Source organism: Ursus americanus, chromosome 31, assembly GCF_024610735.1.
Source record: "Ursus americanus isolate L20-20 chromosome 31, mUrsAme1.1.p, whole genome shotgun sequence".
Lineage (NCBI taxonomy): Eukaryota > Metazoa > Chordata > Mammalia > Carnivora > Ursidae > Ursus > Ursus americanus.
In genome coordinates, this window is record NC_142157.1 from 11042980 (window position 1) to 11067165 (window position 24186).

The window sequence follows — 24186 nt, forward strand, 5'->3', positions numbered from 1 at the left end:
TTTTTTGTTTGTTTGTTTTTTAAAGTTTTCTGTTTTTTAGTTTTTTCCATTAGGGTCCCTGTTAACTTCATCTTGGCTCTCATCCTCATTTCTGAAAACTTAACTACGAATAGCCAGCTGTTGACTGGAAGCCTTACTAATAGCAAGTAGTTGATAACATGTATTTTATATGTTATATGTATTATATACTGTGCTCTTCCAATAAAGTAAATTAGATAAAAGAAAACGCTAAGAAGATTATAAGGAAAAGGAAATACATTTATAAGACTGTATTGTATTTATCAAAAAAATACCTGGATGTAAATGGACCCATGCTATTCAAACCCGTTTTGTTCAGGGGCCACCTGTACTTAACCCAAATTGTGTGTGTGTGTGTGTGTGTGTGTGTATGCATTAAAAGATAGGAAATATTTAGCAGCACTATTTGTAATAGCCAAGAATTGAAAACATGCTAAATGTTCCTCAGAGGCATAGTGGGTAAAGAACTGTGAGATACTCCTATCTTGGGCAAAAAGGACCACAGGTGAATGCAGCTGGACCACTGAGAGGCTATTACAATTCTCCAGGTAAAATTTGATGACATCGATGTCTCGGAACTTTCCTGTAAAAATGGTCTGTTGGTTCTACTCCGTTTTGCTCTTTTTGCACGACGGCAGTGATAGACAACACATATATGAACGAAGACTGGTTTGCCAGCCCCTGGTCTAGAGCTGAGAGAAGACAACACATTTAGGATATGTTTTGCAAGTAGATTTAACAGGGTATGGAGTAGGTGTTGGGGGGTGGAGGGTGGAGGAGGGATTTGTTTCAAGGATGAGTTCTAGGCTTCTGGCTAGAGTAATTTACAGACTGTGGTGGTGGTGATACACAAACAAGGTAGTCAAAAGTCTAAAACCCACTCTCCTAAAATAGGTGCTTTTTTGGTTATTGGTCTATAATGACAATGTGACAGTGTTTTGTGGAGTTTTACCACCATGACAGTCATGACTGGAAAAACTTTTATTCTTTTATACACAAATTAGTTAGCTTATGCAAAAAAGGGAAAAGGTGAGAAAACAAGAAAAGAATGCAAGTTAGTCAAATTGGTCAGTTTTTTGTGTGCTTTCTACTAACAGTAGGAAGGGAAAAATACAGTTCTCTCAGACTCCTACTGGCTCATCAACAGTGTACCTATAGCCTCATTTTCTAGCAAAAACAATAACCCCCCACCCATCTCCCCAGCTGCCACCCTTGTAAGGATGAACCAGAGACTAGACGGGTGAGAGGACTTTTATGCTGATTCTTGTCCTACGTTAGTGGCATTGGGGATGCGGGTGGCCGCTAAACAGAGCTGCCTTCTTCCGTCCTACATACTCCCATTTCTAAGATCCTCCTTTTCAAGTAGTTTGCCTAGTACCATTGTTACATCGAAATTATAACACCAATTTGATTTTCTTTATAGTCAGATGTGCCTGGGATTTTGTATTTGATTGATTTTTTTTCCAAATTTTCACTTTGACAGGCTTTGCTCTCTGTACATGATACTGTGGCTCAGAAGAATTACGATCCTGTGTTACCTCCGATGCCTGATGATATTGACGATGAAGAAGACTCAGTAAAAATCATTCGTCTGGTCAAAAACAGAGAACCACTGGTGAGTTTTGGTCTACATTTTGTGCTCAGATACAAGTAGATATCATGATAAAGCCAAATGTGATGGGGACATACCATTTTTTCCTCTCTTTGAAACATAACTTTTCTGTGTTGTCAAACTTTAAAATAGAATATTCATGTCTAAAAAACATTATTTAGAAAAATGAAAAAAAGGCAAATAAAATGACAGGCATTATCTTGGTTATAAATAGCCATAATTTGTAAGATGTGGTATTGACATTTATAAAAGAAAGCATAACGTGTGCCAGCCACAGCTGATTTAAGATTAAATGATGCAACTAGAAATAATTGATTATGACATTTCTAGAAAGCTGATTTATTTTAGAGTAATGAGGAGAAATTTATCAAATGTCTCTTATTTCAAAATGTAAATGTACCCATTAATTTTAGCACCAGAATTTATACAATGTCAGATTACATCAGGGGGTTTATGGTGGGCAGAATGATGCCCAGTGTGGTCATGTCCTAATCTTCAGAACCTGTGAAATACTACTTTAAATAGCAAAGGGACTTGTCATGATTTGGTAAGAATCTTGGGAAGATTATCCTGGGTTAGATGGTGGGCCTAGTGTCATCACAAGGGTTTTTACTGAAGTGGAAAAGGGGGGGCAAGGAGTCAGAGTTGCAAAAGGACACAAGATGATTAAAGCAAAGGTTGATGTTACCATGAACCAAGAAATGCCAGAAATTTCTGGAAGCTGGAAAATTCTCTACTAGATCCTCCAGAAGGAATGCAGCCCTGCTGACACCTTGATTTTAGCCCCAGAACACTCATTTCGACCCTCCGACTTCCAGACCTGTAAGATAATAAATTTGGGTTGTTTTAAGTCAGTACCTTCATGTGGCACATTTGTCACAGCAATAGAGTATGAGTACAGAGTGTATCCATGTTTTGATGAAACTACGTTCAGCAGAAAAATAAATTTTATCGTCTAGCAGGTGATTTTAAATGTGTTGTGGCTCATTTTGTCTACTTAAGACATTTTTGTGTTCTTAAAGCAAGTAACAGTGGATAATGCAATACGTGAGCTACTTTACCTACGTTATATTTAGTCTTCATAGTACGCGTCTTCTTTTCCATTTTTATAGGCTAGGAAACGGATATGCAAAAAAGCACAGCAACTTAGCTAAGTATCACAGCTAATGATGGTAAAAGTAAGGAGGTGAGACCTCCTTTCTACCTTCAAATACTAACTCTTTCTTTACACTGTATTGTGTCTTTATTTTTACCTTTTAGGTGGTTTTCATATTTTGCTTTATTTAAGGACAACTTTGGTACCTTGATAAACGCATTGGACACTCTTACCCAGAAAAATACCCAGATGAATTTGCATGTAATATAAGGGAGTGTTGGAGCCCCTGACGTTCATGCATGGATATCCTAGGACTCCTTGTATTCCTGGCTAAGATTGTTTAACATAGATTATAAGTTTATGCTTTTCATCTGTGGTTATAACTCTGCACTGGTAACCTAAATATCTCTTGGTATTTATTATGAAGGTGACATACTTATTAAGGCTAGGTGGTATGCAGTTGGGATCTCAGCGCCTGTCACCATAAAGTGACTAATTCTTGGTGGCTTCTGTGTATCCCTCAGTAAGAAATACGTGTTTTGTTTTGACAGATTCAGGCTCTTAGATGATCGAAAGGCTGACCATGTTGAGGAGTTCAGTAATTCCTTAGTAATCATTTCTGTGATCGGTCACAGTTTTCCCAGGGGCAGCAAGGTTTGGGCTGCGTTGGTTTGGTGAGCTAACATTTAAACTGCCATCGGTGACATGTAAGTCCCGAGAAGATCTTCCAAATGTTTGTCAGAGGAATTAGGCATGCACTGCATTGAGATGTTCCAAAGGTTTTAACTGGGCCAGCTGCAAATCAGTTTCAATTTAAAAAGCAATTGAATGAAATATACAGAATAACCTGAAGTTGTGTTATACTTTGTTCCTGAATATATCATGTGCTTTAGCTAGTAAGCATGTAACCACTGAAATAATTAGCCCTACTTTGACATTGTCATCCTTTGTTAGCTCTCTTTTCTTAAAGTTTATATCATATAGTATATTTAAAATGAGACTCTGAACTAGGATAATGGCGAGAGGTCTGTATGTTAGATTTTATCAGACCAGGTGGATCTTTAGATACAGAGTGCAAGAGAAGAGGGTAAGTAAAAAATACCCCCGGATGTTATTTAAGTGGCCAGAAGTGTGTATGTTCAGTTAGCAAGAGTAGAAGGAAATGCATGGGAATAAAAATTTCGAGTTTCCCTACAGTTGAACGGAGCCTTTGGGGCTTAGGTAAATTTAAAAATGGGTTGAATTGTTAAACTGTTTAAAAATAAATTATTTCTCTGGGAACCTAGGCGGCTAGGTTAGTTGAGTATCTGACTCTTGATTTTGGCTCAGGTCGTGATCTCAGGGTCGTGAGATGGAGCCCTGTGTCAGGCTCTGCACTGAGCAGAGAGCCTGCTTGGGATTCTCTTTCCCCCTCTCTTCCTCTGCCCCCCCAACTAAAAAAAAAAATAATGATAAATAAATATATATAAATATAAAAATCTAAAAAATACTTCTTTTAAGCATGAGAATATTTTCCGGATTTGTAACATTTGTATATTCTGGGGATATCTTAAACATTTCTGGAAATTGTTCAGTTTCTTATTCCTGTACCATGGTATAATTTGGCATTTTTGAATATACTTAATAGCATTTTTCTTTCTACTGCCTCTTAAATGTGGGGTGTTTAAAAATTTTAATTCCGTTTCATTTTTCTCCATTATTTTTATTCCACTTTTTGTCTGTTTTTTACATGAATTAAAAGATTTTTTCTCTCTGTTTCTCCATTATGTAAAAGTAAATTAATAGTAAAAGTTTTTTTCCCCAAACTTACGAAGTTAACTTCTTTAAACTCTAGGTTTATTTTTTTATATTAATATTCCATATATAAGGCAATTTCAAGCAATTCCAAGTACTTTTAAGTTATTTTACTTTAAAAAATTATTTTAGTTACTGATCCTTTGTCTTCCTAGTGAGCCACAATTTGCTTGTTTTTTGTTCAAAGACCTATATATTAAAAAGATAAAAATAAACTTCATATAGAAAACGCATCTACATGGGATGAAGAAATCCCTCAGATTATTTGTTAGGATTCCTGAGAAAAGTATTAAGATTTCAGAAGTCATTGCAACCTTGGAATATGAGATCAAGGAAGGGGAATTACTTGTCTTGAACTTTTTTTCATCCAAATGTATAATTAGTGTATTATTTTTAATTTGACAGTTATTGTAAAATAGGATTATTGGATGAATAAACTTAAAGTCTAAAAAATGAACTAGTTAGAAAAGTAGAAAATAGTCGTTTTCAACAAGCTTGTCATTTTACATTTGTCAAATGTCATTTGTCATTTTGGGGAGGTTATTGGAAAAGCCACAACCACCAAAAGGGTAGGGAGTGGGGGGAGAAGCAGAAACTGAGAGAAGATTGAGTCTAAGGCATCCTTAGGAGAATGAATCCAGGCGGTTAAGAATCAAATAGTTAAGATGAGGGAAGCCAAGCCGAAATAAAATTCTAGAGATTGGATGGTCAGTAAGTTTTTAGCAAATGATTCAGGAGGAAAGGCCATAAGATTTAGCAGCCAAGGGCTTTGTTTATCAGTGTTATTTAAGAATGTAATTTTGGGGGCCCCTGGGTGGCTCAGTTGGTTACGCATCCGATTCTTGATTTCAGCTCAGGTGATGGTCTCAGGGTCCTGGGATTGTGCCCTGCGTCAGGCTCTGTGCTCAGGAGGGAGTCTGCTTGAGGATTCCGTCCTTCTCCCTCTGCCCCTCCCCCTCTCGCTCACTCCTGTCACGCACATTCTCTCTCTCAAATAAATAAATAAACTTAACGAAAAAAGTAACCGTGTTTGTTAGACTGAGTTATAATGCAGTGAAATAACTACCAAGCTTGCATTAGATGACCTAAGTGGGAGGCACTATGCTGTCGCTTACTTGCTCTGTGTCCTCACAGGAACAAGTCACTTAGCCTCCCAGCCTGAGGTGCCTTATTAGGTCATTGTGGGATACGCCTCTTCAAGAGCGTTGTGAATATCAACTAGCATAATGTATTTGACATGCTCTGTACGTTTTTATGCATGACGCCCACATTAGGTAAACGTTACACAGAATGATGGTACGCTAGGAGTTCTAGATGATAGTTGTTGAAGGAGAGGACCATTTCCAGGGAAAAGGGTCAGTGAGCACAGATTATGTAGGTATTTGCCAGGGAAAGGTGACAGGGAGATAATTTGAGGGGAGGGATGGATGAATGAACGGAGAAAAGGAGAGAAAAACACTGGCCAAGATGCAGAGAGCAGAGCTATCCTCCCTCCCTGTGAATATGGAATCATTTGTATCTGTTGTATCCAGAAATAATAATAATAAATACTAATTTTTAGGCGAGCTTAAGAAAATGACATTGTTGGTGAGTGAGTGGGTTATGATCCGGATTTTCAGTTTCTGGCCTGGGTTGTCCTTGCTGCTTTTAGAATCATGGTGCTCGAACTTTGGTGTTCTAAGAATTACCTGAGGTGCTTACTTAAAATGCAGACCTCACAGCCTCTGTCCCCCAGAGAGTCTGCATCAGTAGCTTTCAAGTGGGGCCTGGGAATCTAGATTTTTTAAAAATGTCTCCGATATTCTTGATGCAAATGTTTGGTAGATGATACTTGAAACCACTTTGATTTCAAGGGTTCAGCCTGAAATCACCTGTTACACCAGCTGAAGGAGGAGGTCTTAGAATATGGGCAGTATTGTAGGAGATGCAGTTTTCACGTAGGACATCATATAGCCCGGTCTCAGCAGTCGTCTTTTGTAAACCATTTTACAGCAGTAACAAGACAAATTTAAGCAGAATTTTAACTTCTCAGTCTAACCTGCAGTTCTCTCTACTCTATGTTGTGTCAAAATCACATAGAAAATGGGGCGCCTGGGTGGCTCAGTTGGTTTAGTGTCCAGCTCTTGATTTCGGCTCAGGTCATGATCGCAGGGTCATGAGACTGAGCCCTACACTGGGCTGCATGCTGAGCGTGGAGCCTGCTGGAGAGTCTCTCTCTCCCTCTGCCCCTCCCCTGCTCGTGTGCATGTTCTCTCTCTCTCTCTCTCCTTCTCAAAAATCACATAGAATAAACTCAAAATAACGATATAAGAAAATGTGTAAGTACTAAAACATCAGATACAGTTTTAATTCTTTTGCCTTTGCCATCTGTGCCATAGGACTGTAGCTTTTATGTAATAATGACATGTAATGTGCTCTGTTTTAGTGAGTTTTTATCTTATTTTCATGCAGGTATGTTCCTCTAGGAATACCTCAAAGAATTGGGATAATAGGGGTTTGGAAAGCAGTATGGAAGTAGAAATCTTTAAGAACAAAGGGATCAAAACGAGGATTGAGTCAAGTGCTGGTATTATGTAGAAAGTGAGAGATTATTTCTCGGGTCCGTAGTTCACCTTCCAGGGACAGGTAGAAGCAAGCACTTCTGTTTCAAGATTCCCGTCTGTAACAGAGAACCCTTCAGCGTCGGAGTGCTCTTCTTTACACATTCTAGAAATGATTTCATCCAGCCCCTGGCTTTAAAAATCATCTGTGTGTCAGTGACTCCCGGGTCTATTTTTCTTCCAGATCTTTTTTCTGAGTTTTAAATTTGTATGTCCGTCCGTGTACTTGATAGCTCCATTGGAATGTCTAACGGACATCTCTGTCTTGACATGTCCAAAAGTAAACTGATCTTGTCCCCAAATCCATTCCCCTTCTAGGATTCCTCCTCTTAGTTGATTACAATCCCATCTTCCTAATTGCTCAGCCAAAAACCAGAGTCAATCTTTGATACCTTTCTTCTTTCATGTCCCATTTCCAGTCCATTGGGACTTCTTTTGGCTCTACCCATAATATATCCGGACTATTCATCACTCTCCTCCTGCCAGTCAGATCCAAGCCTCCTTCATCTCTCCCCTGGAGTATTTCAACCACGTCCAGTTTGTTTCCTTGCTTTAGATCTTACATTCCTTCACCCTTAACAGTAGGTAGAGTGAGTCTGTTAGATTACAGCACTTCTGCTGTTCAGCTTCTCCCTGTTTCTTTCAAAATAAAATCCAGAGCCCTGGGGACGCCTGGGTAGCGCAGTCATTGGGCGTCTGCCTTCGGCTCAGGGCGTGATCCCGGCGTTCAGGGATCGAGCCCCACATCAGGCTCCTCCGCTGGGAGTCTGCTTCTTCCTCTCCCACCCCCCCTGCTTGTGTTCCCTCTCTCGCTGGCTATCTCTGTCAAATAAATAAATAAATAAATAAATAAATAAATAAATAAATAAATAATCTAAAAAAATAAATAAAATCCAGAGCCCTCACAAGGATCTACGTGATCTCTTAACCATCTGTGCTCAGCTCCTACTGCTTCTCCCTTTTTACTTTACTCCAGCCACACTGCCTTTTTGCTCTTCCTTGATCATTCTATTCATAGTCCCATCTCAGCACCTTTGTGCTGTTTTCATCTATTCTTTCCCTTTGGCTAACTCCTTCATCTCCTTTTTTTTTTCTTTAAAGAGAGGGAGAGGGGAGTGGTAGAGAGAGAGGGAGAGAGAATCTTGAGCTCCACGATCAGCACAAAGCCTCTTGCAGGGCTCCGTCTCACAACGCTGAGATCATGACCTGAGTGGTGGACCCGGACACCTTCTCCTTCATCTCCTTTTTCTCTTTCTTTACTCAATGCCATCTTCTCATTGAGGTGTGTCTTTACACTGTCTTTACGTTGTCTTTCTTCTACCTGCCCTGGCGCTTCCGATCTTTCTCACCCTGCCCTCTCTCATACCTAGAGTGTTTACCACTTTCTAACACACTGTATGTCTCATGATTTCATCTTTTGTTTATCGTCCTTCTCCCTTGTTAGATGTAAGCTCCACGAGGGGCAGGAATGCTTAGTTTGTTTCACCGCTGTATTACAAGCTCTTAGAACAGAACCTGGCACAGAGTAGGCTCTCAATAAATATTTGTCAACTTTATTGAGTCACAGAGTAAGTCAAAAGGACTAGCAGTAAGAGGCGCCTCGGTGGCTCAGTTAGTAAAGTGTCTGCCTTTGGCTCAGGTCATGCTCCTGGGGTCCTGGGATCGAGCCCTGCATCGGGCTCCCTTTCAGTAGGGAGGCTGCTTCTCCTTCTCCCTCTGACCCTCCCCCTGCTTGTGTGTGCTCTCTTTCTCTCTCAAGTAAATAAATAAAATCTTTAAAAAAAAAAAAAGGACTAGCAGTAAGCACAACAAACTGAACAGTCCTACATTGAAAAATAGTATGATTCGTAGAGAAGAAAGAGATTTATTCCAGTTACCTAATTCTATGTTACAAACCACCCCAGATTTTGTGGCTGAAACAGTAACATATTATTATATTTCATAGTTTTAGAGGTTGGATAAGCTCAGTGGGTGGTTCTTACTTAGAGTCCCTCACATGTACAATTAGATGGTGGCCGAGACCGGAGTCATCTGTGAACTTCATTCCTATGACTGATGTCTGGCCTGGGATGGCTGGAAAGTTGGGGGCTGATCGGGCATCTCTTTCTAGGTGGTACCTCCATATGGCTGGTGTGGGCTTCCTCACAGCATGGCAGGAATCACGATTTCTTATGGTGTCTGACTTCCCAGAGAGGAAGTATTTCAAGAGGCCCAGGAGGCAGCTGCAAGTCTTCTCATAGCCTTCGATGCCTTAAAGCCATTTTTACCATTTGATGTGGGAATATGGTGTGCACATATATTAAAGGAAGGAATTGTTGATCTCCGCCATAGATAAACTACTGCAAGGGTAATGAATTTATAAATTTATGAGTAAAAGGTTATAGAAAGATGCAGGGTAAGCAGTATTGAATAATAGTTAAGATTAAAAATAAGCAATTCTGATGAGTTTGCCTTAGGTAAGTCCTGACTTTACTGCACACTAATTTTCTGATCTTAGACAAATTGTAACCATTTGTGATTACTTTCTCGTCTATAAAATATGGATAAATAGAGACTGGGGTTCACGATGGCAGTGTAGGAAGATCCTGGACTCCCTCCCTCCCATGTATAAAACAAATATACAACTGCATATAGAATAATTTGAAAAAGACCAGAAAACTGGATGAACAGAGCCTCCACAACAAAGGGCAAAAAGGACAGCATTGAGATGGGTAGGGGAGGAAGAGAGACCATCTTGCCAAAAATAACACACTGTACATTCAACGATCCACAGTCAAGGAGCCTCTCAAAAATATGGAAGTTTTCCCTGAGTGAGGGCTTTGTGTATTGGGCACCCAAAACCCTTAGATCCTGAATGAGAGAGAGGAGTCCCCTAAGTGCCAGACTTTTGAAAACCAACAGGGATTATATTCAGGAAAACCATGGAACTATAGGGAATGGAGAACTTGCTCTTAAGGGCTCATGTGCAGACTCACTCACCCAGGGCCCCAGCACAAAACTCCAATTTGCAAAGCACCTAGACCAGACGTGAAGAAGACCCACTTACTAATCTTAAAGTGCTTGCCAGAGAGGCAGGAAACTTTTGAACTTTTCCCAGGGATGGAGACACTGGCAGGTGGCATACTTGTGACCTTATCTAGCTTGTTAAAGTTAGTGAGGGTGGGAGTCATTTGGGAACTATTCCTCTAATCTGCTAGAGTTGGGGGGTGTGCCCAGCTGAGAATCCTGCCAATCCCCACACTGCAATTGTGCATCCCAGCAGGGTCAGGCAACAGCCCTGCCCCCCACCCCTTTGCCACAGTGCAGCCTTGTGCCGCTCAGAGCAGCCACGCATTACAACCAGGCTGGGCACTAGCCCTGCACACCGCTGCATCACTCACATACCCCTGCCACAGCAAACAGATTCATGCATCCCATACAGGGGATGCTTCCTGAGCACCTAGCTCTGGTCAGAGGGGATTGAGTTCTGCGCCATATGACATCTCCTTTGAAAGGTCGTCACTCCTTCAATACTAGGAGAGGTGATTGGTTTACCTAGTACATAGAAACAAACACAGTCGGGCAAAAATGAGACAATAGGAAAATGTTGCAAATGAAACAGGACAAAAATTAGAAAATGACATTGATGAAATGGAGATCAGCAGTGTATCTGATTACGAATTCAAAGTAGTGGTCGTAAAGGTGCTCACTGAACTCAGAAGAAGATTGGATGAACACTGTGAGATCCTCCACGAAGAGAAAGTATAACAAAACTGCAGACAGAAGGTACAGAGCTGAACAATGCAGTAATTGAACTGAAAAATACACTAGAGCAGTTCAACAGACTGGATGAAGCCAAAGATCAGATCAGCACGCTGGAAGAAAAAGCAATAGAAGTCATCCAGACAGAGCAGCAAAAAAGAAAAAAAGAATGAAAAAAAATGAAGATAATTTAAAGAGCCTTTGAATCAACACCAAGTGGAATGACATTCACATTATAAGGTTCCAAATACAAGATAGACAGGGCCAGAAAACTTATTGGAAGAAATAATGACTGAAGACTTTTCTAATCTAGAGAAGAAAATAGACCTACAGGTCCACAAAGCCCAGAGAGTTCCAGACAAGAAGAACCCAGAGAGATCCATACCAGGACACATTATAATTAAAATGGTAAAAGAGAGAATCTTAAAAACTGCAAGAGAAAAACAACTTACTGTATCAAGGAAACCCCATAAAACTATCAGCAGATTTTTCAGCAGAAACCTTGCAGGCCAGAAGAGAGTGGCATGACTTATTTGAAGCTCCGAAGGAAGAAAACCTCTAACCTAGAAGTCTCTACTGGTAAGTTTAGTACTCAGATTTGAAGGAGAGATTAAAAAGTTTTACAGATAAGCAAAAGCAGAAGTGGTTCATCATCATTAAACTGGCTCTATCAGACATGTTAAGGGGACTTCTCTAAACTGAAAAAGAAATGGCACTAATTAATAATAAGAAAGCATATGAAAGTAAAAATGTCACTGAAAAAGGCAAATATATGGTAAAGATACTGTATCAACCACTAATAAAGCAAGTGTGAAAGTCAAAATTCAAAAATAGTAAAATAAACTACAGTAATTAGTTAATGGAGGCACAAAATAAAGTGTAAAGTGTTACATAAGAAATATAAAACATGGGAGGCAGGAAGAAAAAATGTGAAGTTGTGGAATATATTCAACTTAAGTTGCTGTCAACTCAAAACAGACCATTTTATACATAGGAAGTTATAGGTGAACTTCACAATAATCACAAAGCAAAATTTATACTAAATGCACAAAAGAAAATGAGAAAGGAATCTAAACAATATAAGAAGAAGGCATTGAACCAGAAGGGAAGAGAGAGAAAAGAAGAACAGGTAGGAACTATGAAAACAGCCAGAAAACAATGAACAAAATGGCAGTAAATGTGTACCTATCAATGATTACTTTAAATGAACTAAATATTCCAGTCAAAAGACACAAGGTGGTTAAATGGATAAAATATAAGAAGACACATCTATATGCTCCCTATAAGAGACTCACTTCAGAAGTAAAGACATACATAAACCGAAAGTGAAAGAATGGAGAAAGATATTCCATGCAAATGGAAACAAAAAGCTGGCGTAGCTACACTTATAAAAGACAAAATAGACTTTAAAACAAAAACTGTAGTAATAAACAAGAAAGGGCATTACATAATGAAAAAGGTCAACCCAACAAGAAGACCTAACATTTGTAAATATATATGCACCAAATACAGAGACACCAAGATATATAAAGCAAATATTACAGACCTAAAGGGAGAAATTGACAGTTATACAGTAACAGTAGGGGACTATAACACCCCACTTACATCAATGGATATGTCATCCAAACAGAAGGTCCATGAGGAAACAGTGGCTTTGAACAATGCATTAGACCGGGTGGACTTGATAGATAGGTACATCCAAAAAGAACAGAATACGCATTCTTCTCAAGTGCACATGGAACATTCTCCAGGATAGATCACGTTAGGCCACAAAACTAGTCTCAATAAATTCAAGAAGATGAAATATCAAGCATCTTCTCCACCCACAATGGTATAAAACCAGAAATCAATTAAAAGAAGAAAATTGGGAAAACCCCCAAAATACAGAGATCAAACAACATGCTACTGGACAATCAGTGGGTCATTGAAGAAATCAAAGAAGAAATTAAGTACCTAGGGACAGAAATGAAAATAGGAACACCACAAACCAAAATTTTTGAAATCAGCAGAAGTGGTAGTAAAAGAGAAATTCATAGCAATACAAGCCTACCTCAAGTAAATCTCAAATAATCTAATCATACACAAAAAGAAAGCCCAAAATTAGTAAAAGGAAAGAAATAGTAAAGATCAGGGCAGAAATAAATGAAAGAGACAAAACAATAGAAAAGGTCAATGAAACTAAGAGCTGGTTCTTTGAAAAGATAAAGCAAGTTGACAAACCTTTAGCCAGACTCATCAAGAAAAAGAGACAGGATTCAAGTAAAATCAGAAACGAAAGAGAAGTTAAAACTGAAACCAAAGAAATACAAAGAATCATGAGACTGAACAGTTATACACCAACATATTGGACAGCCTAGAAGAAATGGATAAATTCCTAGAAACATAATTTTCCAAGACCAAGTCATAAAGAAATAGAAAATCTGAATAGACCAATTGCTAGCAAGGATATTGAATTAATAATCAGAATTTCCCAGCAAACAAAAGTCCAGGACCAGATGGCTTCACAGATGAATTTTATCAAACATTCAAAGATTTAATACATATCCTTTTAAAACTCTTAAAAAATTAATGGGGTGGGAGCACTTTGTTAGTTTTGAAACACTACCCTGACACCAAAACCAGACAAGAATACCACATATACAACAGAAAGTCACAGGCCAATATCATTGATGTCACTGATGAAAAAATTCTTGGCAAAATATTAGCAAACTGAATTCAATAATACATTAAATGGGACATGAGCTCTGGATCAAGTCCAGAGATCCAAGGATGGATCAGTGCCCACAGATCAATCAGCATGACATACCACATTAACAAAATGAAGGATATAAAAATCATGTGATCTTAATAGATGCAGAAAAATCATTTGACAAAATTCAACATCCATTCATATCCAAACTCAACCAAGTGAGTAAAGATAATAAAGGCCGTATATGACACACCCACAGCTAGCATCATACTCAGTGGTAAAAAGTGGACAGTTTTTCCTCTAAGATTAGAAGCAAGAAGAGGATTGCACAGTCTTGCCATTTATTATTCAACACAGTACTGGAGGTCCTAGCAACAGCAATTAAGCAAGAAAAAGAAATAGAAGGCATCCAAGGAAGGAAGAACTATAAAATTATCACTGTTTGCAGTTGACACAGTACTATATAAAGAAAATCCAAAAGACTCCACCAAAAGTGTTAGAACTAATAAATGGATTTAGGAAAGTAGGAGGATACAAAATTAACATAACAGAAATCTGTGGTGTTTCTGTACGTGAATAATGAAATATCAGAAAGAGGAATTTAGAAAACAGTCTCATTTAGAACTGCACCAAAAAGAATAAAATACCTAGGAATAAATTTAACCAAGGAGGTGAAAGATCTGTACACTGAAAACTAGGACATTGATGAAAGAAATTGAAGAAGACAGAAATAAATGGGAAGATAGTCCATGCTCATGGATTGGAAGAATTAATTTTGTTAAAATGTCCATACTACCCAAAGCAATCTACAGATTCAGTTCAGTCCCTCTCAAAATTCCAACGGCATTTTTCATGGAGCAAGAACAAATAATTCTAAAATTTGTATGGAACCACAGAAGATCCCAAATAGCCAAAGTAATCTTGAGAAAGAAGAACAAAGTTTGAGGCATCATGTTCCTTGATTTGAAATTATACTACAAAGATATAGTAGTCAGAACAGTTTGGTATGGGCATAAAAACAGACACACTGATCGGTGGAATAGAGTGAGAGCCCAAAATTATGGACAATTAATTTATAACAAAAGAGCCAATAACACACAATGGGGAAAGAATTTTCAATAAATGTTGTTGGGAAAAACTGGACAGCCACAGGCAGAAGAATGAAACTTGACCACTGTCTTGCACTATATGCAAAAATTAACTCATAATGCTTTAAAGACTTGAATGTAAGACCTGAAACTGTAAAATTCCTAGAAAAAGAAAACATAGGTGGTAAGCTCCTCAACGTGTGTCTTAGAAATATTTTTGTAGATCTGACTCCAAAGGCAAGGGAAACAAAAATAAACAGATTAGACTACATCAAACTTCTGCTCAGCAAAAGAAATCATTGAAATGAAAAGATAATCTACTGAAAAGATTTTCGCAAATCATATATCTGATAAGGGATTAATTTTCAAAATATATCAAGAACTTCTACAACTCAAAAAACAAAAAACAAAAACAACTCAATTAAAAAATGGGCAGAGGATCTAAATAGACACTATTCCAAAGAAGACCTCCAGATGGCCAATAGGCACATGAAAGGATGCTCAGCATCACTAATTATTAGGGAAATGCAAATCAAAACTGCATTTGACACATCACCTCTCGTCAGTTAGGATTGGTATTACCAAAAAGACAAGCTATAACAAGTTTGATGAGGATGAAGAGAAAAGGGAACCCTTGTACACTGTTTATGGGAATATAAATTAGTGCAGCCACTATGAAAAACAGTATGGACACTTCTCCATACTGTTAAAAAATTAAGACTAGAACTACGATGTGATCCATCCATTCCACTCCTGGCTGTTTATCTAAAGAATATAAAAATACTGACTTGAAAAGATATATGCCCTGGGCTCCTGCGTGGCTGATTTGGTTAAGCGTCTGCCTTCAGCTCAGGTCATGATTTCGGGGTCCTGGGATTGAGTCCTGTGTCGGGCCCCCTGCTCAGAGGAGTCTGCTTCTCCCTCTACCCCTCCCCGCTGCTCGTGATCTCTCTCTTCTCTCTGTCTGTCTCTCTCTCTCTCTAATAAATGAAGTCTTAAAAAAAAAAAGAAAAGAAAAGAAAAAGAAAAGCTATATGCCCCCCTGTATTCATTGTAGCATTATATACAATGGCCGAGACCTGGAAAGAACCCAAATGTCCACTGGTAGATGAGTAGGTGAAGAAGATGTGGTGTGTATATATATACACTATGGAATATTACTCTGCCATTAAAAATGAATGAAATCTTACCATTTGTGACAACATGGATAGACCTTGAAGGTGTTATACTAAGTGAAAGAAGTTAGAGGGTGACAAATACCATATAATTTTATTCAAATGTGAAATCTAGAAAAAAGCAAATGAACAAACAAAATGAACTCATAGATACAGACAACCAGAAGGTTGGTGGGGGGATGAAATGAGTGAATGGGATCAATCATATGTGATGGGTAACTTGACTCGTACTGGTGATCTCTGTACTGCATACAGATGTCGAATTGTGATGGTGTATACCTGAAAGTCATATAATGTTACATAGCAAGTTTACCTCAATTAGAAAAAGAAAAAATATTGGGGGGGGGGAAGAACACTCTAAAAAATGGGTAATTAATCTTAAATTGGGTCCCCAGACCCTGCTGCCATTAGGCATACTTTAATGGGAAGGTTTGAAATACTGTTAAGGCAAATGAAAGTTTATGTAACCACACTACTTATTACAAATGTATTCCTAATTTTGTTATCTATTTTTTAATGATACACACGTGTTTATTGACGTATGAGAAAAATTCCACTTTAGTTTTCGGGGTGAATTCTGCCACCACCTAACGTGCATCTTTTTAGCTGTGTGATGCCGTTCTAGAATGCTTTCCTGCACCAATGCCAGTTTCTCAGAAGGAAAGTCATAAAAAGGTGTCCAAAGTAACCATTTGTGCCTGATGTTCTTATAAAGCGGCATTCAGTTAATTTGCTTCTGAACATCCAGAAATGAAGAATTTCTGGACTCTTTTTGAAATTGTTTCCTAATCTTATGCCAGAGCGTTAGTTCTCTTTGTACTAAGTACAGGCCCAGTACATAAAGACCTTGGAGTAACAGATCTTTCTTCCATTAGTTTATCTTAGCATTAGGTAAGGAATATGACTGATTTCGGAGTTTAAGTCTTTTTCTTTCTTTCTTTGTCATTATGGCTGAGTTCCTTTACCGTAATGGTGTAATAAAGGATCACTAAAGTAAAAGCCAGATAACCTGGGTTTTAGTTTTCTAATTTATGTAAGATTTTTGTGTTCACTTAATCTCAGTCTAGCCCACCTTCTTCATGGGGTATTATAAAGACAAAGTGAGATGAGCAAATGCTGTCAGGGGGCAAAACCAAATCCTATTCAGGTACAAGGTATTTACAATGGAAAGAAGATATTTGTATTTTTCATCGTGTCGAAGAGGTTAAGGATTTGAAAAAGCCTTAAATGGTGCTGAAAAGCGTAGATGACGTGTCTGATAGAAAATCTGTCCCAAGTCAGGGGTGTTTGTAAGACAAGAGGCGTGATGTCTGTGCCTCCTGCCTCCTACCTTTAATCTTTTATAATTGTTGTCACTTTTTCCAGATAAATGTCCCTATTTCTGCTCCCTTTCCTACCACCCAATGCACACACCTTTACCCACGAGTACTTTTTTTGTTTTCCTTCAAAGGGAGCTACGATTAAGAAAGATGAGCAGACTGGAGCCATCGTTGTGGCCAGAATCATGAGAGGGGGAGCTGCGGATAGAAGTGGTAAGGATTAAAAAAAAAAAAAAATGGTAAGGGTTTCAACCCTAGGCGCGTGGACAAGTCATGGTGCATTTCATGGGCAACATTTCCAGCATGTAATTAAGAGGGTAACAATCTTTTGATGTAATACATCAAACAATAAGATACTTTTCTCTGGGTTGAACTGTGGGAACCTATTGAAATAAATGATACATCTGCCTCTACTTTACAGTCTCAGTTTCCATGGGCTTCCAAAGTTATATTAGAATCTGTTTCAAGTGTTTCTGATTTGAAAAGGACTACTGCAAGTGTGCAGCCTTTGAAACAAGATAAAAATTCATTTATTAGGTGAAAATAATATACATTTCTAGACAAAGACCGGGATGCTGATGTCATTTCCTTGCCAGTATTATAACCTGGCGGTCTTTGATTCATTGCTGTTTAGAGGCACAGAATCTGAAACCTGAGAAGCCTAAAGATCTCCTCGAAGTATTAAGGGAACCAAATGATGCTATGAGTATGGACACAATTGCAAATTGCAGTAACTCTGCTAATTTACCAAATTTGCTACTTCTCAGGTCTTATTCATGTTGGTGATGAACTTAGGGAAGTGAATGGGATTCCAGTGGAGGATAAGAGGCCTGAGGAAATAATTCAGATTTTGGTAAGTTGAAAATGTATTTTACAATTGCAGTAAAAAATGAAATTGCATCAGTATGTTTCAGACTTGGTTACAAATACAGGATTTGGATTTAGCTGTCCAGAGTTGTAATCCTAGCTTCATTACTTAATCCCTCTGTGTCCTTGGGAAATACCTTAATCTTTGCATTGCCTCAGTGTTTTCATTTACAAAATGAAAATAAGAAGAGGTAAATACCTCACTGCAGTGTTTTGAGGATTAAATGAGCTAACGTATACGAAGTGCTTATTACAGGACCTGTCCCAAATAGGTCCTTAAGAGATGGCTTCTACTCTGTTATTTGTGATGCATTTTTCTTTTCCCTTCTCCCATCGACATGGCCAGACTGTAGGCTGTGCTTTCGTATCTGGAACAGTGAAACTAATTTAGATGTCTTGTGAGATCTAAAACGAACAAAATTATTTTAGGCCTTGACAGTATTCATTCTCCAGTTCATTTGTAAGGATAAAATAAGGGAGACTGTCTCTGTTAACATATGAAAACATAAACATACAGAAATAGAGTTTGGTATCTTCAGAAAGACCCTTGTATATATGAAAATTTAGTATATGATTAAGATGGCATTTTAAATCCATGGGAAAACAGTGAAGTCATTTCATAAATGGTACTGGATAAATTGATGATTCAGTTACGAAAAATAACGTCAGTCCCTGTTTTACACTACACCCAAAACAAATCCCAACGAATTACATATTTTTTAAAACTCAGAAAGATAAAGGGAGACTTTTTAAACTTGATGTGAAGTTCAAATAGAAAAATAACTGATATGATTGCAAGAATTAAAAAACTTTCTATATAGAAAAAGATGCTATATGTAACTTGAAAGACACGTGACACTTAGGAAAAATATTGTCCATATATATGATAGAAGGTATTTTAATGTGTAGAGTTCATAAAAATCAAGAGAAAAAATATTTATAGAAAAATTTACAAAAGATGGGGCACCTGGGTGGCGCAGTCGTTAAGCGTCTGCCTTCGGCTCAGGGCGTGATCCCGGGGTCCTGGGATCGAGCCCCACATCAGGCTCCTCTGCTGGGACACTGCTTCTTCCTCTCCCACTCCCCTGCTGTGTTCCCTCTCTCGCTGGCTGTCTCTCTGTCACATAAATAAATAAAATCTTAAAAAAAAAAATGTACAAAAGAAAACATGTCTGAAAACTGTTGGATCGGAGGGATTTGAAAGCTCGATAATGGCTACATCAGCAGATTCTAGGCACATAGTTCTGCCCATGTGCTCCCGGTGGCGGGGTGAATTTAGTAGATCCTTGGAGATGGCTGTCTGAAACCATCAAAACTTTAAGTTTGCCTACCCTTTAATGAAGAAATCAGTTGCTGGGAATTAACCCCATAGGAAATAATTTGTCAAAGGTATTACATAAGCAGGATTGTAACAACTATTCAGAAATAGCAAGAAGGTTGCGTTGACGAATCATTCACCCACGTGATGGCAATCCCAATGGCTGATAGACCCGTATGACTTAGTAATATTAGTAATTTTTACAGTTTTTGAGCCCTTAATGACGCTGTTCTAAGGGCTTTGCATACATTCACACAAACACACACACACACACACGTCCAGTGGGAAGAGATCAGAGAGAACTTGCTTTCTCTCTACCTATGCAGTTCAGTATTATATGAATTCTTAATAAGATTTGTCAGTTGTTTTACGATAAGTAATAACAGTGACATTACCGGTTTGAAATCACTCCTGCTATAAAATTTTCCGATATTTATCCTGTGAAAGCCCCGTTTCACTTGAGTCTCTGTCTGTATTGGAGCTGCTTCCTTAACATTTCCAAGAGCTGATTCTATGCAGCTTTTCCCAGCTGGGCTTTCAGGGACTTCACACTGGTAAATGGGAGTTGGCTGCGGCCCATGGACTTTGGCAAACAGTACAAATCAGGGCCTCCCCCCTTCCCCAGAACAGAGCCCTGGTTTATGATGATGTGCCTCAGAGATACCTACCCATTCTCCTTTCTCTCTCCCTCTCTCTCTCTCTCTTTCCTTCCTCCTTCCTTTCCTATCTGCCTCATCCCGTCTTCCTCTTTTCTTTCCTCCCTCCTCCCTCTCAAATATGTGCCAGGTACTTAGTGTTTTCATGGAGCTTAGAATTTAGCAGGGGAAACAGATATTGAGAAATAATTGTATAAATGATTACTTTGTATGGTTATGAGAAATGCTAGAAAGACAGAAACAGCGAAAGACATGAGAGTAGATGAAAGGGAGATCTGCTCTGGTCTGAAATGGTCAGAATAGAACCACATATATTGTTGTCGCTTGCTTTAATTAAATTAATAGGTACTTAGTCTTTTCATGTTTTAATTAATCTATTACATTTGGTGTTTTACTCATTAACCAGAATATAATAGCAGTGAATGTACTTCGTTACTTTCTCTGCTGAGCATTGCAGCTAGTGTGTGTGTGTGTATAGTGAATTATATATTTTGTTCCTAAAAACGGGGATGTCGATGCTTAAATGTATCGTCTGAATCTTGCACATCATCTCTAATACTGTGTAAGGCACTCTGCATATGCTGTGTTTCTATTTTGAAGCAGCTCAGCATGGATGGTAATACAGCCATCGGCATTTTAAAAGTGCACAGGAGTTGGGGACGCCTGGGTGGCTCAGTCGTTATGTGTCTGCCTTCGGCTCAGGGCGTGATCCCGGCGATCCAGGATCGAGCCCCACATCAGGCTCCTCCGCTGGGAAGCCTGCTTCTTCCTCTCCCACTCCCCCTGCTTGTGTCCCCTCTCTCGCTGGCTGTCTCTATCTCTGTCAAATGAATAAATAAAATCTTAAAAAATAAAAAAAAAAACAAAAGTACACAGGAGGTTAAAGTGGATTTAGTGTTTAGTGTTTTTTAACTTATTTGACAAACTTGAGTGCTTTCTCATATTGCAGGAATTTCTACAAAAATAGTTTTCTCAGTTTGGTTTATCGAAGAGGAGAAACGCCAAGCTTATACATTTTCAGAATCATTCCATTTTCTACCTATTTTGCCTGCCTTCTCCTTGGCTCTAGAAGTTCTCTGATAAGTCTTTCCTCTGTTATCAGGCTCAGTCCCAGGGAGCAATTACATTTAAGATTATACCCAGCATCAAAGAGGAGACGCCATCCAAAGAAGGCAAGGTAATCATTCCTTAAAAACCTTTTTTGTTGGTGTTGGCGGTGGGGGCACTAATGTTTCGGCATCTAATACATACCCTCTTTGTCACAATAAGTTCATTTTCATAATCCTTTTTAAAAAATCATTCTTTTTTGGGCGGGGGGGATGCCTGGCTGGCTCCGTCTGTTAAGCATCTGCCTTGGGCTCTGGTTGTGATCCCAGGGTCCTGGGATCAAGTCCTGCATCGGGCTCCTTGCTCAGCGGGGGAGCCTGCTTCTCCCTCTGCCTGCTGCTCCCCCTGCTTGTGCGCCCTCTCTCTCTCTCTCTGACAAATAAATAAAATCTTTTAAAAAAAATTAAAAAAATAAAAATTATTCTTTTTTTAAAAAGTTACCCTCAAATCGGAGAAGAATATGGGCCCTTTCACAGTTATTTTTTATCTTTATTCCTTTTAAATGAAACTCTCTTCCAGATGTTTATCAAAGCCCTCTTTGACTATGACCCTCATGAGGATAAAGCAATTCCATGTAAGGAAGCTGGGCTTTCTTTCAAGAAGGGAGATATTCTTCAGATTATGAGCCAAGATGATTCAACATGGTGGCAAGCAAAGCACGCGGGTGATGCCAACCCCAGGGCAGGCCTGATTCCCTCAAAGCATTTCCAGGAAAGGTGAGCTCCTGGCATGCAAGAATGGTCTCTCTTCAAATGACCTTTTGTTCTCTGCAAAATATCACTGGAGGAGAGTCGTGATAAAGTGAGCACTAAAACCTTGCTTTAGAATCCTTTATCCCTCAGGTTTGGATTTCTGTTGTGTCTAACTAAGGATGAATAATGACCAAAAATAATAGAGCAAGACCAGGTCATATTCGGTTTTTGTTATGAAGCAAATGGAAAAATAGCACATTAATATCTCAAACTGTATTGATGTGAAAGATGGGGGAAAAAAGAAGAGTGATTTTGGAGTGTGGATGATTTATAAAAATTTGAAAGTAGAGGATTTATTTTTTAATTTGAATAGATTGCATTGTGTTCATTTTTTCCCCTGGCTTCCCCTTTTTTTTTTTCCTTGGGACTTTTAATATTTTGGTGTTATATTAATCTTGGATCGGTACTGAAAATTGATAGGCATTGACCTTCTTTTTCCCCCAGGAGATTGGCTCTGAGACGACCAGAAATATTAGTTCAGCCCTTGAAAGTTTCCAACAGGAAATCATGTAAGTTTGTTAGTAAAAATGCAGAGTAACCAAATCTTGCTGTTTATTTTTGACTATTAAAGCGGGTGTTTGTGGGAGAACGAGAGCTCGTAGTGCCTTGCGATAGCTTTGGGATCATCATTTCATGGCAACCAAACAAATAAGAAGCTCACAGTAGAATACTGAAGTGAATCTTTTGAAGAAAGGGGTGTTTGCGGTTGTCTATAATAAACCCATGACTCACACTTTAAGAAACTAACTAGCAACACTACTTTCCTTGACTTCTGAACATAGGTGTTTTTATAAATGTAACCTCAAATGCAACTCTTTTATTTCTCCAAAGCTAGAAGATTTGGGTAAGGCACTTCTTGGTAAAATTAGGGGGAGAAAACCTACCACTTTGTTGGGCGCAAAGGCCATTGAGCCTAAGAACAGTTCTTGTTTTTCTTAACTCCTTGCTTATCCAGAAATCATAGTAACTCTGACCTTTAACTTGCCTGTTTGGAGTGGTTACAAGACTAGATTAAAACAAAATAAGAGCAGGAAAAGGATGAGGTAGGATTACTGAAACAAAGATAGTGTGGATTGGGGTGCATTCTTTTTCCCCTTCATACTCCCCTCCTCTCGGCTGCTCTTGTACTCCCCACCCCTCACCCCTGTCAAGTCCCCGTCCCATAAATTTCCTACTTCATCTCCTCTAAATGTTTCATGGTTCTAGGTATTTTAAGAGTAAAAAAAGCCTTTTGTTTTCAGCATAGAGACTGTACGTTAAAAGGCGAAATGCACAAATAAATGGTCCTGGAATTTTACACCAACATCTGGTTTTAGTATTGTTGCATTTTTCACATCTCCTGTTATTTCTGTCAGTTTGTAGACGCGTAGAGCCCAGGAATTACATTCTAGGAGAGCCAAACTACAGTCGAGTATAAATCTCACAAGCAAGCAAATACTTCAAGTGGAGCCCTGATTCAAAAGCCTGCTTGTTCTTGCTCCGTTAAGCCTGGGCAGAAGGAAAACACACTTGTCATAGAATGCCACATGGATTGTGACATCAGAAAGCGTACAGTTGAACCAGAAGGTTGCATCGCTTTTAAGTGCGATGAATTTTCGCCGGCAGGGGCTCCGAGGCAGCCACCTGACTTGCTCTCGGAGGGATTTCTAAACGGGGGGGCCTGCACACTTCTGATACATTTGGTGCTTGTGGGATAAAATGTGCGTAACTTGAAAAGGAAATCAACGTGATACTACTCGAATCTGAATCCATACTCCCAATTTCTTTGAGTCTTAGGCAACTTAGAAATGTCCAGTTTGATAGAATTGCGAATTTTCATTTATTTGTTTTTACAAATGTGATTCTTTAAAGAACTACACGAAATGAGTATATTGTCTTTCTAATAGCTCTCCTTAAACTGGCTTCAGTATAAATGTGTGTGTTTCAGAGGGAGTATGTGTGTGTGTGTGTGTGTGTGTGTGTGTGTGTGCACGCGCACATGTGGGTAGAGCTCTTCATTGTAATGGGTGATTTTTGTTAATATGCAGAGTTATTTATGTGATAAGCTTTAATATTTGAGTCTGAGGAATATTTATTCCAAAATTACTCAAATGTCATCATCTGGATGTTTTAGGGTTTTTTGTTTTTGTTCTTGTTTTTTTGCTTTCTCTGCCTCTTGAAGACCAGTTAGGAATGTTTACTGATTCCCATTCACACTTCCTTCCTTTTCGTCTTTTCTATTTTTTTAAAACTAGACTTGATTCACAGAGAGATGTATTGGCGGTTCTCATATATGGATGCTCTCTATTTTTGAATAAAAACAAATCTGGTCAACGTTATCCACATCAGTAGCGTATAGTAAATATGGCCTTATT

At 38.7% G+C, this 24186-nt stretch overlaps 1 protein-coding gene across 2 annotated transcripts in view; it reads left to right on the top strand.

Annotated features, from left to right (window-relative positions):
- The window catches only part of MPP7 (MAGUK p55 scaffold protein 7), a 205641-nt gene that overhangs the window by 108374 nt on the left and 73081 nt on the right, over positions 1-24186 (top strand). For both annotated transcript variants that reach the window (XM_045812812.2, XM_087857582.1), the window contains exons 5-10: positions 1502-1633; positions 17264-17345; positions 17900-17985; positions 21076-21150; positions 21600-21796; positions 22277-22341. In XM_045812812.2, the coding sequence (XP_045668768.1) occupies positions 1502-1633; positions 17264-17345; positions 17900-17985; positions 21076-21150; positions 21600-21796; positions 22277-22341 (637 nt within the window). The remainder of the gene's footprint in view (positions 1-1501; positions 1634-17263; positions 17346-17899; positions 17986-21075; positions 21151-21599; positions 21797-22276; positions 22342-24186) is intronic.